Source organism: Nomascus leucogenys, chromosome 5 (genome assembly GCF_006542625.1).
Source record: "Nomascus leucogenys isolate Asia chromosome 5, Asia_NLE_v1, whole genome shotgun sequence".
Lineage (NCBI taxonomy): Eukaryota > Metazoa > Chordata > Mammalia > Primates > Hylobatidae > Nomascus > Nomascus leucogenys.
This window is the reverse complement of record NC_044385.1, coordinates 63140180-63156424: the sequence shown is the minus strand read 5'-3', so window position 1 is coordinate 63156424 and position 16245 is coordinate 63140180. Positions and strand designations below refer to the sequence as shown.

General features: G+C 38.9%; 2 protein-coding genes across 3 annotated transcripts in view; both read right to left on the bottom strand.

Moving 5' to 3' along the window:
• Positions 1-6183, bottom strand: part of EEF1AKMT1 (EEF1A lysine methyltransferase 1) — a 47062-nt gene extending 40879 nt beyond the window's left edge. The window contains exon 1 of the mRNA XM_012506721.2: positions 6143-6183. The gene's annotated coding sequence lies outside the window, so the exon portion shown is untranslated. The remainder of the gene's footprint in view (positions 1-6142) is intronic.
• Positions 6184-11111: 4928 nt separating this feature from the next.
• XPO4 (exportin 4) overlaps positions 11112-16245 on the bottom strand; it is a 134947-nt gene continuing 129813 nt past the window's right edge. For both annotated transcript variants that reach the window (XM_003279169.4, XM_030813261.1), the window contains one exon: positions 11112-16166. In XM_003279169.4, coding sequence (XP_003279217.1) covers positions 15969-16166 — 198 coding nt within the window. In that variant the 3' untranslated portion in view covers positions 11112-15968. The remainder of the gene's footprint in view (positions 16167-16245) is intronic.

Here is a 16245-nt window from a genome sequence, read left to right as displayed (position 1 = left end):
TGACCATTATTCCCAAGTAATCTTCTGCTGCCCTTCTCTTTCAGGGACTCCAATTATACATATATTTAGTAGCTTCATATTGTACCACAACTCTCTGATGCTTTCTTCATTTTAAACTTCTTTCTCTTTGTATTTCATTTGTGATAGCTATTTCTAGTGTTCAAGTTTACTAATCTTCTATTCTTCTATGTCTAATCTATTAATCCCATACAGTGTAATTTTCACCCCAGACATTTCATCTCAGACCTATCTCCAAAAGTTACATGAGTCTTTATTTGCATATTTCCAGTTCACATGTTCAATTTTCCTCTAGCTTTTTGAAAGTACAGGATATAAATTTATTTTAGCATCCTTTTCCACTACTTCTAACATATATCTATTCTGGGTCAGTTTCAGTGGGCTGATTTTCCCATTACGGATTGTATTTTCTTGCTTTTTCACATGTCTGATAGTTTTTTTATTGAATGCCAGACATTGTAGATTTTAACTTGTATGCTGTATATTTCTGTATTCCTATATAAGTATTCCTGAAACACAGGTTACTTGGAAACAATTTGATCTTTTCAGGTCTCATTTTTAAGACTGTTAGATAAGAGCAGAGCAGCACTTAGTCTAGACTGATTACACCCCACTATGGAGGCAAAACCCTTTGAAGTACTCTATCCAATGCCCCATAAATTATGAGGTTTTCCAGTCCAGCTGGTAGAAAGACACTATTCTTGGTCTTGAATGAGTCAGGTATTGCTCCTTCAAATCTTTTCAGATGTTTATTTCCCTATCTTCCAGTAGTTTCTCAAGGAGGTCCCTCTGCAGATACCTGGAGTTCTTTCTCTATTCTCTCTGGTACTCAGCCTTCCACTCTGGCCATCTTGGCCTACCCAGATTCTCAGCTATTGCTAGTGTATTTTATGTGTGGCCCAAGACAATTCTTCTTCCAATGTGGCCCAGGGAAGCCAAAAGATTGGACACCTCAATCTTTTGAAGGGTCTACTGGAAGGCTTAGATGGTAAATAGTGGTTAATTTCAGCGAATTTCAGCTCTCTGATCATCAGCAGCTACCCATTCTCACCCTCCAGCCCCTGCAGCTATGCATGCATTCTTGTTTTGTGTTAAGTCTTAATTTGTAAAGGTGACAGAGAGGACATGGAGAGATCAATGCCACTGAAAAGAAAGTTTAATGTTACAATTCTCCCCAGAAATGAGGGTCATGGCATGCCACAGGGGGCCACATGAAACTCTGTCACAAGCAGAGACCACAAAGCAGAGACCACAAAGCAGAGAGAGGACCTGAGACTATGCCTTTATTAATAAGTCAGTGGGATGGATCTAGGTGGGGACGTCCCCTGTTGGGCATAAAGCAAAAATAGACCTTCTATGGTTGTCACTGGGAAGTCTGTGATAAGAGTTTTCTGCACCCACGAGAGAGGGCTTAAAAGGATGATGTAAACAACTTTAGCCTTTAGTTTGTCCCTGTAATTAATATATGTCAAATAGGCAAACACAAAATCTAAGTAAACACAGAATAGTTCCAGGAGCAGCTTGGCTATGCACACATTCAGGAAACACCTTGCATAAAACTTACAGGAACCACCTGTCTTTCAAACATTGGAATATTCTGTTCTGACTCCCTTTGCTGCTTCTGATAAGAAAGCCAAAGACACAGGTGGCAGCCATTGTTGCAAGCCCCTCTCCCTCTGGCTAAAGTGACTTCCAGCAGATTTAAAGGGGCAGCACCTTTCCCCCATGCTTGTACTTTTCTCTTTTACCCCTTCAGGAAGCCAGATATCTAAGGACTCAGACATTCAAACACAACTGCATATACAGGGGAATTTAGAAAGTCATTACACATGCCCAGCAAAAGGCATGGGCTCAAAAAATACCTGAGAAGATCTTAAGTTTACAACTCGTGCTGATCCCCAGCAAAAGATAGCCTAAAAAACCCAAAAAACATAACAAAAATCCAGCAAAATCTGGTGAAGGGAGACAATATGGCTTCCAGAGTTACCACATTATTATTTAAATGCCTTATTTTTCAACATAAAAATTACAAGGCACACAAAGAAACAGGAAAGTACAGCCCATTCAAAGGAAAAAAATAAATCAAGAGAAACCATCCCTGAGAAAGACTAGATGGTGGGCCTCATAGACAAAGACTTTAAAATAACTATCTTAAAGATTCTCAGATAACTAAAGAAAGGTGTAGAGAAAGTGAGGAAAATGACATATGAACAAAATGGAAATATAAATAAAGAGACAGAAAACATAAAAGGAGACTAAGTAGAAATTCTGGAGCTGAAAAGTACAATAATGAAATGAAAAACTCACTAGAGGAATTAAAAGCAGTTTTGAGCAGGCAGAAGAGAATCAGCAAGCATGAATATAGGAAAATGAAATATATACATACAATGGAATATGATTCCCTTGGAAAAGAAGGAAATTCTGATATATGCTACAATGTGGATAAGCCTTCAGGACATTATGCTAAGTGAAATAAGCCAGCCATTTAAAAAAATACTGCATAACTCCATTTATATGAAGTATCTAGAGTAGTCAAAATCAGAGAGGCAGAAAGTAGAACTGTGGTTGCTAGGGGCTGGGGGGAGGGGAGAATAGGGTTTAATGGGTGTACTGTTCAGTTTTATAAGATGAAAAGTGATGGATTATCTACTTTTAAGGTTTTTATACTTAGAACTAAAAATAATTTCAGTCAATACGGGGTTGTCTGTAGAAGTCCCACCAAAGAATGGTACGAATGCTTGAAATGAATAGTTCTAGTTTACTGCAATAAGCACAAAAACACATTTTCAGGAAAGCATACCAGGACTCAACAGGCTGGAAAATTTCCAAGTAGAAATTCCAAAGATTAGCTTGTGTGCATGCTGAACTGAGAAAACATGGCAAAATGATCTGCAAACAACTAAAAGGTTTCAATTTGGTATTTCAGAATTGTGAGTTATTTTCATTCAGGAAAAAAATCACGGAATTAGTAAAAGCCAATATTGCCTGGCAAAATTGAAGAGTACAACCACAATACTGCCTAGAACTGAAAGAAAAATAAAAGTGTGTTTGTGTGTGTATATGAGTGTGTCCATATACATATGCAGACACATACATATACACATATGCATATATATTTATCCTTGATATAGAAATTTTTTTTTGAGACAGGGTTTCACTCTGTTGCCCAGGCTGGAGTACAGTGGTGCAACTGTGGCTCCCAGCAGCCTCAAATTCCCCAGCTCAAGCAATTATCCCACCTCAGCCTCCTGAGTAGCTGGGACTACAGGTGCACACCACCATGCCCAGCTAATTTTTGTAGAGACGGGGGGTCTCATCATGTTGCCTGGGCTGGTCCTGAACTCCTCGATTCAAGTGATCCACCCACCTTGTTCTCCCAAAGTGCTAAGATTACAAACATGAGCCATTATGCCCAGCCAATTCCATTTTTATTAGTATTTTCCACAGCTGCATCACTGAAGGAGGGCTTTTAAATAACAGCCTATAACTTGTTAATCACTTAGAAATAAAACATGAAAACCAAAAGGGAACCCGCTGACTTTAAGTGCAAAACAAGGAATTCCAAAGAGCAATTTAATTGTTGACTTTCATAGCTGTAAAAGGCAATTAAGTTCCAATCTATATAAGAATTTGATCCCAAAATAAAAGGATAAAGTGTACCAAATCCATTCCTTTGATAATCATTTTCTACCCTGTAGAAAGCACTGTTCTTGGTGATGAGTCTCAAAGTCCTTATTCTCTTGGAGCTTACATTCTAGAGAGGAAAAGACAGACTAAAACAATACATATGAAATAAATGTTAGATGACAATAAGATTAACGGAGGAACACATGGAGAGTATAGGGGGCTGCAATTTTAGGAATCGTAGAAGTTTCCTACATAGTTAAAGTGAGTTCAAAAGTGCATCACCTCTTCTAATGAGGAAAACCGAAATCTGTTAGCAAGATAAACATCAAAGATTAAATGAAATGGCAGGGAGCGGTGGCTCACGCCTGTAATCCAAGCACTTTGGGAGACCGAGGCGGGCAGGTCACCTGAAGTAGAGAATTCGGGATCAGCCTGGCCAACATGGTGAAACCCCGTCTCTACTAAAAATACAAAAATTAGCCAGGTGTGGTGGCAGGCGCCTATAGTGCCAGCTACTCAGGAGGCTGAGGCAGGAGAATCGCTTGAACCCAGGAGATGGAGGTTGCAGTCAGCAGAGATCTCGCCATTGCACTCCAGCCTGAATGACAAGAGTGAGACCATATTTCAAAAAAAAAAAAAAAATTAAATGAACCTATTTTTAACTATTTTTTAAATCACTATTTTATCATATCTTTATTATTCTTAAAATTTCTAAGGGGGTTTATGAGATTTTTCAAATCCAAAAGAGCTGGGAAGTACTGTGTTATATTATTATTATTTTTAAATTTTTTCTGGCTACTCTGGGCACACTATGGGTGGCCCTGCCCTACAGGTGGCAGTAAAAAAAATTTTTGTTTCTTTAGATTTTAAAATTTGTACCTATGGATTATATTGAAATTATATTATTATTAAACTGACCTTGGACCTTATGTTCTCACAGAACGAGGAGCCCTTTTGTCGCTAAGGGGAACATCTGGCAATGCCTAGAGACATTTTTGGTTGCCATAAATGGGAAGGAGGGTGCTACTGGCATCAGGTGGGTAGAGGCTGCTGAACCTAAAATTCACAGGACAGTTCTCCACATTAAAGAAGTATCCCGCCCTACAGGCTGCAGTTGATAAATTCTAGGTTAGGCAGACACACGGTAAGGTGGAGTCCCTCTATAGAGAAGCACCATTCACGCCATGGGATCAGAGTGGAGGGCCTGAGTGGGGAGAGGAGTGAAAGAGCAGGTGGAGCTTCAACTCGGCCTGAGGAAAAGGTAAGGATGAAGAGTGAGGATTTCAGAAGGATGGAACAGCATGAGCAAAGGGGCAGAAACGTTGGCTTGCAGCGTAAGCAGGGATTAGCTGGCTTCTCAGGGGCTGTGGTTAGTCTCTTTTTGTATAAAATTACTCAATTTCCATGTTATCAAATTTACTTAAGGCAAAACCACCATAGTGTAATTTCAACATTCATTCTTGTGTGAAATTAGGTTAAGACAGTGTGATCCAGAGGAAAGAGCATTAACCTAGGAGCCATCCCAGACTCCAGTAAACCCCAGGATAGCAAGCCTCCCTCTATGAATGGGTAAGGCCTAGATATTCTCCAAATACTTTTTATAAATTGCTGGATGATTCTACCCTTAATCCAATTTACGTCCAGAAAAGGGCCAAAGGTTTTCATTCTCTTTTCATCTTTGAGTCCCCCTGCCTCAAACAGTTCCTTCCTTCTTGCTTTCCAGAATTCTATTTATCCTGTTTTTAAATTAACTTTAAAAAGGAGGTAAAGCTTACAGTGAAATGCAGGTGGTACGTGTGCAGTGCGACGTTGTGATGTACGCCCCATGTAACCACAACCCCTATCAGGAAGGCCTTCCTGTCTGACACGTGGCTCCCTCCCCGGTAGGGACCCGCGATCGTCCCAGCACTTCTGCACCTCCGAAGCTACTGCCCGTTTCGCAGTAAAGCCGCCCGCGTCCTAGTCTGTTCCACCTCGCAGCCCCCGCACCCTGCAGGGGACCTGCCTCAGAAGCCCCAGCGACAGGCGCCGCGGGTGCCCGCCCTCCAGGAGCGGACAGTCAGGCCTGACCGGGCATTTCGCAAACTCCATCAGCGAACTTCTGAGGGCAAAGATGAAAAGGACAGCAGGCCGAGTCCTATTTCTACTCGGAGGGAAGGGAGGCCTCCACGCGCTGCCGTAGCCTGGGGGTTAATTTCCCCGTCAGCACTAAGGATGCTTAAGGCCCGGGAGCCAACGTGCGCGGCGCAGGACGCGGCCCCTTCCGGCGACCGGGACACGAGGCCCAACAGCGCCTAACCAGCAACCAGGATCCACTGTCAGGCCGGCGCCAGCTCCTTCCCTCAGGCATTCGCCAGCCACTGCTAATTAAACTCTTCCCCCACTACCACCTTGGAAAAACGGTGAGAAACAAACACACAAAAGGCACCTAACCCAGCCCAAAACCCCTCGGCGGCGCGCAGCCAACCCTACCGCTGCGCCCGAACCCGCCACTCACCAGCCGCGCGTGCGCAGTCGCCCAGACTCGCAGTGAGCAGTGGGAGTGGCTGGCCAGAGTCTCGCTCGCGCAGGCGCAGGCCCTCCCGCCCAGGCCCTTGCGCAAGGCAGGCCATCTCCCGGCAGCTTCTCAATCCCGCGTTTACAACCGCGAGGGCCGTTCTCCAGCCTGGAGTCGTTCCTTCACATGTCTCATCAACTGCCCCCAAGAATGGTGGCAAAAAAAAAAAAAAAAAAAAAAAAAAAAAAAATTAAGGCCCTGGCAGGGCGCGGTGGCTCACGCCTGTAATCCCAACACTTTGGGAGGCCGAGGCGGGCGGATCATCTGAGGTCAGGAGTTCGAGACCAGCCTTACCAACATGGTGAAACCTCGTCTCTACTAAAAAATACAAAAATTAGCTGGGCGTGGTGGCATGCGCCTGTAACCCCAGCTACCCAGGAGGCTGAGGCAGGAGACTCGCTGGAACCCGGGAGGCAGAGGCTACAGTGAGCCGAGATCGCACCACAGCTACTCCAGCCTGGGCGACAGAGCAAGACAACATTAAAAAAAAAAAAAGAAAGAAAAAGATCCTAATTAAAATTAAACGCACTATTTTGCACTGAGTCACGTAGATTTTCAAAGTCAAGGGTTCATTGGTCGATTGCCTGCTTAGTCTTTTTAAATCAAATCGTTGACTTTAAATGTTGATGTGAAATTGAGGCTTTGGCAAAATTGACAGCATTGGCGGTGGCGGGGGGGATCCTTTAACACTCGTTAGTCTTTCAGAGTCTTCAGTTTTGAATGCGTTGGTCAATATATGTATTTAGACATCTAGCGCCGTAAGTATGTATGATTTTTGTCAACACCTTAATTATCTGGCACATACACTGATTATTAAAAGGTTCCCTTACGTTTTAGCAGTTACCAAATTATAAGTGATACAAAGTATTTGTTTCCAATTCCCCAAGAAATCAATCTATATTATGCTCCTACCCTCCCTTTCCTCCATTTTCTTTACCAATTTCATGATCTTGCTAAATTTTATATATTCTGCTGAGCAATGTGAAAATCCTTTCTGGTATAAGGTAAGGATATGAACTGTTCAGCTGGAAAATGATACTGTTCAGTAAGTAGTTAATGAAACAGTAGGTTTATAACATTGGGTGTACTATAATTTCTATTTTAAGAACTGTTTCCAGTTTATAATAACCCATGCTACATTTTGACTTTGTTTTGAACTGATGACAGGTCTATTAACCAAATATTTCAAGATCAGATGTATTCTGGAAAAGGAACAAGAAGAAAATATATTAAAAAAACTAAAAGAAATTTAACACAAACTGAGAAACACTAACCAACTTTTATGAGTGCATTTTTTATGGAGGTGGTGTTCAATAAACAAGACTGCCCTAGCTTATAACTACTTTAACAGAAGTTTACATTCAGTCAAATTGAGTCTGAAACGGTAGATCATTTTCTTTCAAAGCTGACATTGCTTTAATAGCATGTAAGACATGTTATCTTCATGTATTTTACTATATACTATTTTTACTATTAAAGTGACCACAGATGTCAGAGTTTTTTATACCTTCACTAGACCTGATTGCTCAGACAGCATGATAGTAATACAGTAAGATTAATATTTTCCTGGTGAAACCTATGCACTGTAATTTAATGGTTTTTGCAGATCATAAACATGTAAAATATCAAAGGAGTACTCATTCTCATTAAAGGGGAAATTACTTGTCCAGTTAAATTGGACATGAAGGATGTCTTCAATTTCAATTCAGGAATTATTCCTTTTGTGTATTCACCAATGATTTCTGTTCGTCTTGCTTCTCTTCAGAAATGGTGTAAAAAAGAAAGTAAACCAGACTTGGGGCCAGGTGCAGGACTCACGCCAGTACTTTGGGAGGCCAAGGTGGGCAGATCACCTGAGGTCAGGAGTTTGAGACCAGCCTGGTCAACATGGCAAAACTTCATCTCTACTAAAAATACAAAAATTAGCCCGGTGTGGTGGCACACGCCTGTATTCCCAGCTACTTGGGAGGCTGAGGCAGGAGAATCACTTACACCCAGGAGGTGGAGGTTGCCGTGAGTCAAGATCACGCCATTGCACTCCAGCCTGGGTGACAGAGGGAGTCTCTGTCTCAAAAACAAACAAACAAAAAACCACACTAGACTCAGTTTTTCTTAAAACAACAACAAACAAATTACCTGTAATTACAAAAACAGATCAAGGTGTTTGTTTTTCTTCCATTGAGTGCTTTATCACAGAGTTATTCGAATTATCCTAAGCATGTTGCAAAGGATATTCCTTAGATTTCTAGTCCTGTAAGGTACTTTGAGAAAAGACTGTATAAAGTAAAATGAGGAAAATCTGATTAAACTCTTCTTCTGAGTTTCACCATAGGCATTAATGCATTAAAGCCTTCAACTTAATGCACTAAAGAAACCTGTTTTATTTATCAAAACGTATTTAACAACAATTATTTTAAAAAATTACTAATGGTAATCACCGTTAGGATTTTTTTTTTTTTTTTTTTTTTTTTTTTTTGTGATGGAGTCTTGCTCTGTCGCCCAGGCTGGAGTGCAGTGGCACGATCTCAGCTCACTGCAAGCTCTGCCTCCCGGGTTCACGCCATTTTCCTGCCTCAGCCTCCCCGAGTAGCTGGGACCACAGGCACCCGCCACCACGCCCAGCTAATTTTTTGTATTTTTAGTAGAGACGGGTTTTCACTGTGTTAGCTAGGATGGTCTCGATCTCCTGACCTCGTGATCCACCCACCTCGGCCTCCCAAAGTACTGGGATTAACAGGCATGAGCCACTGTGCCACCCAGGATTTTTTCATTGTTGTAGAAATAATAGGTGCATATTCAGCAGAAAACAAAATCCTTGTTGCTATGGTAAATGAATAGCTCCCTTGCAAAATTCAATTGTTGCCAATGTGCCAGTATGAAGAGGTGGGACCTTTAAGAGGTGATTAAGCCAAGAGAGTTCCCCCCTAATGAATAAAATTAGGTCCCATTACAAAGGGGCTTGAAGGAGGGAGCTGATTCTCTCTTGCCAGCATCTGGTGATGGCTTTCTTGCCTCTTCCACATGATGGAAGTCAAAGGGCAGCCTCCACAAATGAAAGAAATAAGTTTCTGTTCTTCAGTCTCAGGTATTCTAACAGCACAAACAGAGTAAGATAGTTGAATTAAACAGAACAGACTAAGATAGTTGACATAAATAGATCCATTTTCTCATAAAAAAAAAAACAGATACAGTAAATAATATGGTGAATTCTACCCCAACATCCCTAGGGTGGCTGTGGTTGGGGCTATGATGTAGTATCAATATGAAGATATTGCAGCATGTATTTAAAAGCAATTGACTATTGGTATCAGACTTAGTGTTAGGATACATTTGTCTAATGAAATGAAATGTGTTTTCAGAAATAATCTTTAAGTACAATGGAATTTATTGAGCATCTACTATTATATTTCATCCATCACTTTTAAATTTTTTCTTTGGGAGGAGCACTTATAAGCTCATGATATGGATAACAGACCTGTGGAAATTAATGTAAGCCCTAAGTAGCTTAGTTAGAAATTGAATCTAGGTCTGCCTCTACCCTGCAGTCTACCAGTTCAAGTAGCTTTACGAGGTCAGTCCTTAGAAATAACCGTAACATCCAGGGCAGTGCAGTTATAAACAGGTGCACAAATAAGAAGTTCCACTACTCAATACATCTTGGGCTTTCTTAAAGGAGTATTTGAAGCCTAATTAGGCAGAAATGAACATTATCAAAACAAGAACAAAACTGCTCACTACTATGGGAATAAAAATGTTTAGCAGATCCCATTTGCTTTTGTTCATTCATCATCTCTGGGAAACATCAATGACTTACCTCAGTTCACTCTCATGCTATATATTAAAAATAATTTACAGGGACATTCAGTAGGAGGTTGAATCATATGCCAGAACTGAGACAGGATGCTGCCGGGGGTGCTGTGTGGAATTTCCCAGCAAAAGATTCTTTCATTAGTTTCACCAAATATACCATTTCCACTTAGTTTTAAAAGAAAGTCAAACTGAACTGCCATTTGAGATTATATAGAATGCACAAGACCCAATCTGAGACCCTGTTTAAAAAAACAAACAAAACTGTTTTATAATCTAATCAGCCTGTCAAAGGCATCACTCATAAGCAACCGAATTGTATTTTTGGAGAGCACCATTAAAGATGTCTTTTTAAAAAAGTTATAGATTTTTATATATTTGGGACCTTTGAAATCATCTGTGGGTCTCAAATGACAGATGATTAGCCTGTGTGTATGGCCCCACACTTGGTAATGAAAGAAACAAAAATTCAAAATACACTGTAATGGGTTTTCTTAAACAACTTTTCTTTATCCACCTTTAGAGTGGAATAAATCTCAATATAAGCTAAATAACAATATTACAAATCAAAGAATATTCTAAGCAAATTCAGGTTAAAAGTGAACATTTTAAAAATGCATTTTCTTTAAAAATTAACTTTTCATATGTTTACAAGATTTAACACGGGGCACAGGGTGGATCTGTCTAGCACACAATAAGATGCTAATTCACCACTTTCCCTGAAAGGCCAAAAAGAATGACTCAAACCGCTAAAAAGTATTTACTAAATATGCACCAAAGATAATGACTCAACTAATAACGGTGAAATTGTTTCTAAGACTCTGGGCTGAGATAAATATTATAAAATATAGACAAAATTTTTGTATTTCTAATACTGGATATTCTGTGAGTACCAGGGGTTCTCCCAGAAGGTAATGCAAATCTTGATTTTTATCTGTACAGATGTCCTCATTTTTTTAAATTTAAAATTATCTTAGGACCGTGTAATGTCCCCAGTGTCAATTGTCCTATAATGGTAAACAAACTAGCACCATTTCAATGAGTTTCATAAAAGATTCTAGCTAAATACCCATGAACAAATCACACATGGTCAAAACAAAAATGTAATAAAAATATTTAGTGAAAAGACACATTTTAACTCCCATTTATGAATTTTAAAAATACAAATAAAATTTTATCAACCTGATATTCAGCCTATAACTGGCTCAATACATAGCCTTATTTCCTAAAATCATATTGCAGCATCTTCTGAAAAACTAAATGCAACTTTATACCTTCATTAGTTATGTTAATAGAGGTAAATATTTAAACAGTACACTCATCCCTGGGTCTTTAAATAAAACTGAAAAGTCTCAGTGTAAGTTTAAAATTTTAATATTTATAAATTTAAAAAATTTTACACGTGCTGAGTGGTAGCAGTGCTAACATTTTTGTGACCATTAAACCACAAACTCACTGCATAGAGCTTCTTTCTTTGTACAGAGAATCAAATCACAATACCAACATTTGCAATTTGTAATAATTTTATGTGGTAAAAGACACCACACCAGGAAGCCTGGGCTCAGAAAACACTTGAGGTCAGATCCCTAGTAGGTACATAGTGCAGATGCAGTATATAATTTCAGGCTAGGAAAATTAGCTACTAGTATGTATCTGACAGTTCCTAATAGCTAAGAGGCCTAAAAATGCAGACGGGAGAAAAAAAAACCAGAACCAAAAAAAAGACACCTCTCCAGTTGCTGGGAGGGCCTGGGAATAGGTGAAGATCAAACCACAGTGGGAGAGGAGGGTAAAGATGTGAGCTTCAAGCGGGTAATGGGCAAGCCACACCTCCCAATTCCTAGGAGGGAATCGCCACAGCCGACTTCAGCATTCCCGTCTTTACTAAGACTTACCCACAGACAACTACAGCAGGAAACCGATTTCTTCATTCATTCTCTTTAAAAAGAATGAATGCCCAGTATTAAACTTCTATTTTTATTTGAACCAAACATATTCTTTGGTTAACTATGTCATGGGTTCTCACTATAATCAACCAAGCATACTTCACATATTTTCTATCTAAATGAAAATATGCTTAAAATTCAACTGGAACCATGGCATTTCACATCAATTTGAGCTCAGCAATATGCCTAATTTGGACATTTTAATTTTAGAAAACAAATTTTTAAAAATTCTTAAATGCAGTGTTTTCAGAACATAGTTACCAAGTCAGAGAATAACCACTTATATTTTAAAAAGTTTAAAACATTACTACATCCTCAAATCAACAATGTTGTTTTGTGGGAAAACTTACAGAAAATTATAATGTTAAACCTCATAGCCAAATCAGTTCCTTATTCTCTGGTTTTAAAAAACACAAACCTAAGAAGTACTGAGGTTCCTTCTGACTTAAAAGGTTAATGTTTTATTCAGGAACCAATAACAATAATTCCTCATCAAAGGCAGCTAACTTAGTAAGGTCAACTGACAACCACCTCTAACAACAGAGGTGGCAAACAGATAAAAATTGTAACAGAGAAAAATATTTCAGGGTTCAGAACGATGTTGAATACTAGGAGACTCAAACTTGTAATCCTTGAAACTGACAGCTAGTTCCCTTCAATACTTTAGGGGTTCATAGAAGTATTAACAGAAATGGGAAATATGGTGATATTACAACTATAAAGACTTGACTTTTTTGGTAAAAGAGAAAGTTCAAAGACAGTTAAGGGGAGTGTTAAATAATGCTGACTTGGGGGAAATGATATAGATACTTGCTTTTCAAATGAAAATCATGGACAAGTAGTAGTAACCATCCCATCTGAACAGAATAATGTAGTATAATTAGATACACAGTTTACAATGAAATAAGACTAAATTCTTAAAATCAGTTTGAAAAAAACCTGCAGTTTGTTTACATTAAATGTCACACTTTACACCAGACAAAAACTCAATGCAGTGATGTTAACATGCTACTGTCTTCTAACAGAGATGGCCACCCTGAAAGACCCAAGTAACGGTGCTGGAAAGGACACTGTCAAATACTGTCAGGTAGTTTTGCTACTGAGGCAGCCACTCATCCAGCACAAGGACTATAAAAGCAAATCAATCTTTTTAACAGAACAAGAACACAGTTACAGGTGCTACTACATTAACAGACTGTGAAAGTACAAAGCCCTTAGTGATTGTGCCTTGGGAAATAAATGGGTCAAGGAAAATAAAATGAGAAACAAACAAAGGATGTATGGAAAACTAGAGGTTAAAGGATACTATATGAACAACAGAAATTTTATAAAACAAAAATCTAAAACTGAAATACTTGACAGTGTCCCTTTGACATATATAAAAGAGGGCACAAATAATGTTTTTGTTTAAAAAAATGTTTTAACAACAGTTTTAATAGAAAAAAAATCAACTGACTTGAATTAAGCCAGTGTTCTTGACACCCACTGGGCCAAGAGCATTAGAACAAAACAAGACAGGAGAAGTTAATAAACACAGCTAAAAATTAAAGTTAAAAAACACAGCTAAAAGACAAAATTGGACAAAATAAAACAAAAGAAAACACAAAGTGAACAAGCATCCAATCAGACAAACATGCACACAACCACCCTGAAAAGGTCTAGCCATTGCAACTCAGTGGCATCCCCATCACCTAAAAAATGGTAGTGGCTTCTCCCCACCCCAGTGAGCTAATATTCAACATTCTGGTGATCTTATAAGTATTATTTGGTCCAATCTGAAGAAGGTCTTTTTAAACTAAAACTAGTCTAATGAAATTACACCTCAGGAATATGGAAGTGAAATTTTCTATTTTTAGTACTGTAATAGGATCTGGGCAAATTTTGCAAATATGTTGCCATCTGGATAAAAGTTATTAAATATAGATGCCTTTTTACTTACCAAGGCATTCCTTTCCCACTCATCTTTATTTTTAATAACTTGATTATAGTTTTGTCATGGCACGTGGACATGTCCAGTCAATTGTGTTTCAGTGCCCTTTGGTAAAGCGACTGTACTTAGCACACACACAGATACACATAATTTGCAACAGCTGAGAAAGCTTGAGGGATCTGGGAAACACAAAACACCAAGAACAACGCAAAACAAATAGATTACTGCTGCATATCACTTCAAGTTTTTTAAGGGGAAAAAAAAAAACACCTAAAAATAAATGCATCAAAGTATTTTTTAAAATACAGAAATGTGTACTTCTGGATGACTGATATTAATTTCCTTCCTAGCAGTCTTTTCAAGATGTTTTTGCTTCCCCTTAATTGTGACTCAATGGTGATCAAATTGAGAGAAATGTAAGTTATGGCCCAAGGCCCTGCATTCACATCTACCTAACATCACATGCACAGGTTGGATGTAATTCAGATGCTCCAGTTTTGTTAACTGTTAATAACAGAATTATACAAAGTTTTGCACACAGCATCACATGTAATGACACATATGCTATATGCAATCAGGTAGAAAAACTGTATTTGCAGAATGCTTTAATAGATAGGTGTCAGGAACATGGTGGAAGCAGAGTTTCATGAGTGCACCTGTGCCAGAGTCCTCTACCTGTCACTGTGTTGTGAAAGTACTGCAATGAGTGGAGTTTCATATGCCTGCTGTGTATAAATTAGCTTTTATTTCCACATTGTAAGCTGGCACACTGAATTAGGGGAGCATGGCAGCTGTATAAAAATCCTGATTCAAAGATCAAACTAGAGGATCTAAAGTGAATTTTTAATCTCTGAAATTAAATTCACTGGCTCCCGTGACTGGAGAAGAATTATTGCCCCTAATGCCCCAACGTGCAATAGTCTGTGTGAATCAGTAATTCACATCCTTTAAAATAATTATTGCTTAAGCAAGCCATTTAGAGTAGATATGGGCTATGTGGCTGGATAGAAACACACTCAAAAAGTTAAGACTAGATGGGAACAAGCCTTTCATTTCACTGATAAACCTACATAAATACACGATCGAAAGGGGCAACAGGTTCATAGCAGCTAACACCCTAAACCAACTCTGAAGCATCAAGACGTGGTTTCTTACTAAAACAAATCAGCTGTTTTTGTATTTTCCTCTTAAAATTAAGGCAATGAAATGGCTACAGTTCCTAAGGTTATTTTTATGGAACAAAAATATACATGTATTTTCCTCCTCAAGTTCAGGCATCAGAGTATGATTAGTGACTTGTATTACACAAAACCTGCAGCACTGGGTTGATGTAAGAGAGAGAAAGAGAAAAGAAAGAGAGAGACAGAAAGCAAGAAAGCAAGCAAGCAAGAAAGCAAGCTAAGAAAAAGCCAACAAACCCCTGGTGATGTTTCCCCTTCCTGCTGAATTATAAACCCAATCATCAAAGGGAGGAAAAGCTAGAAAGCACAAAACCTCTTAAGAGTTTTCAATGTCTCTTTCATTGATTCAAAACTTTTGGGGTGACGAAAGGGAGAAGCTTATTAACATGAAGACTCCTGGGCCCAACAACCAGACATTCTGACTCTGAAGGTCTACAGTTGGGCCTAAGAATCTACCTTTTCACCAGCTCCTCAAGTGATGCAGGCGATCTATGGAGATTTTGAGAAACACTGCCTAGCATATATCCATTTCATATTTAATGACAAAAATTCTAAACTTTGGCTAGCCACCTATGTTAAAAGGAAAAAAAAGGCACTGCATATGTATTTCATGGTGCCCATATCTGTTTGCACATATATGGAATTTCATTTTGAAAATTTTAAATCACCATTCAAAATCTAAAAGACATATGTATGACAGATTGTGGCTAACACTTAACAGCAGAAGCTGATGCCAAGTTGACCTCTCCTGTTTCACTGTATTACATACATATCAAAGTTTCAGGCTCTCCAAAATCCAAAATGGCCAAATGAACTGAGGAATAGGACAAGACTCAAGTCAACTTTCAGCAATTCAGTGCACTTTGCAGAAAGGATCTAAATTAAGCATAAAGTTCTGTTGTTTATTTTACACAAAGGAGACCACCGACATTTGCCATAAATTCTTCTAAACTCTTTAAGAAGGCCATCTTCTGCTTCCGATCCAGCGTAGGAGGAGTGCTGCTTGCAGTGAGCTTGTTAAAGGCATCTGCTAATCTCTGGTAAATAACTGGGTCTTGCTGACTTGACAGTAATGTTTCAACCAGTTCAGAATATTCAGCCTATTGAAGAGATAAAGTATACACAAGTATCCTCCTTAGAATATCATACAAGTAGATCTTATCAGTTACTGGACTGTGG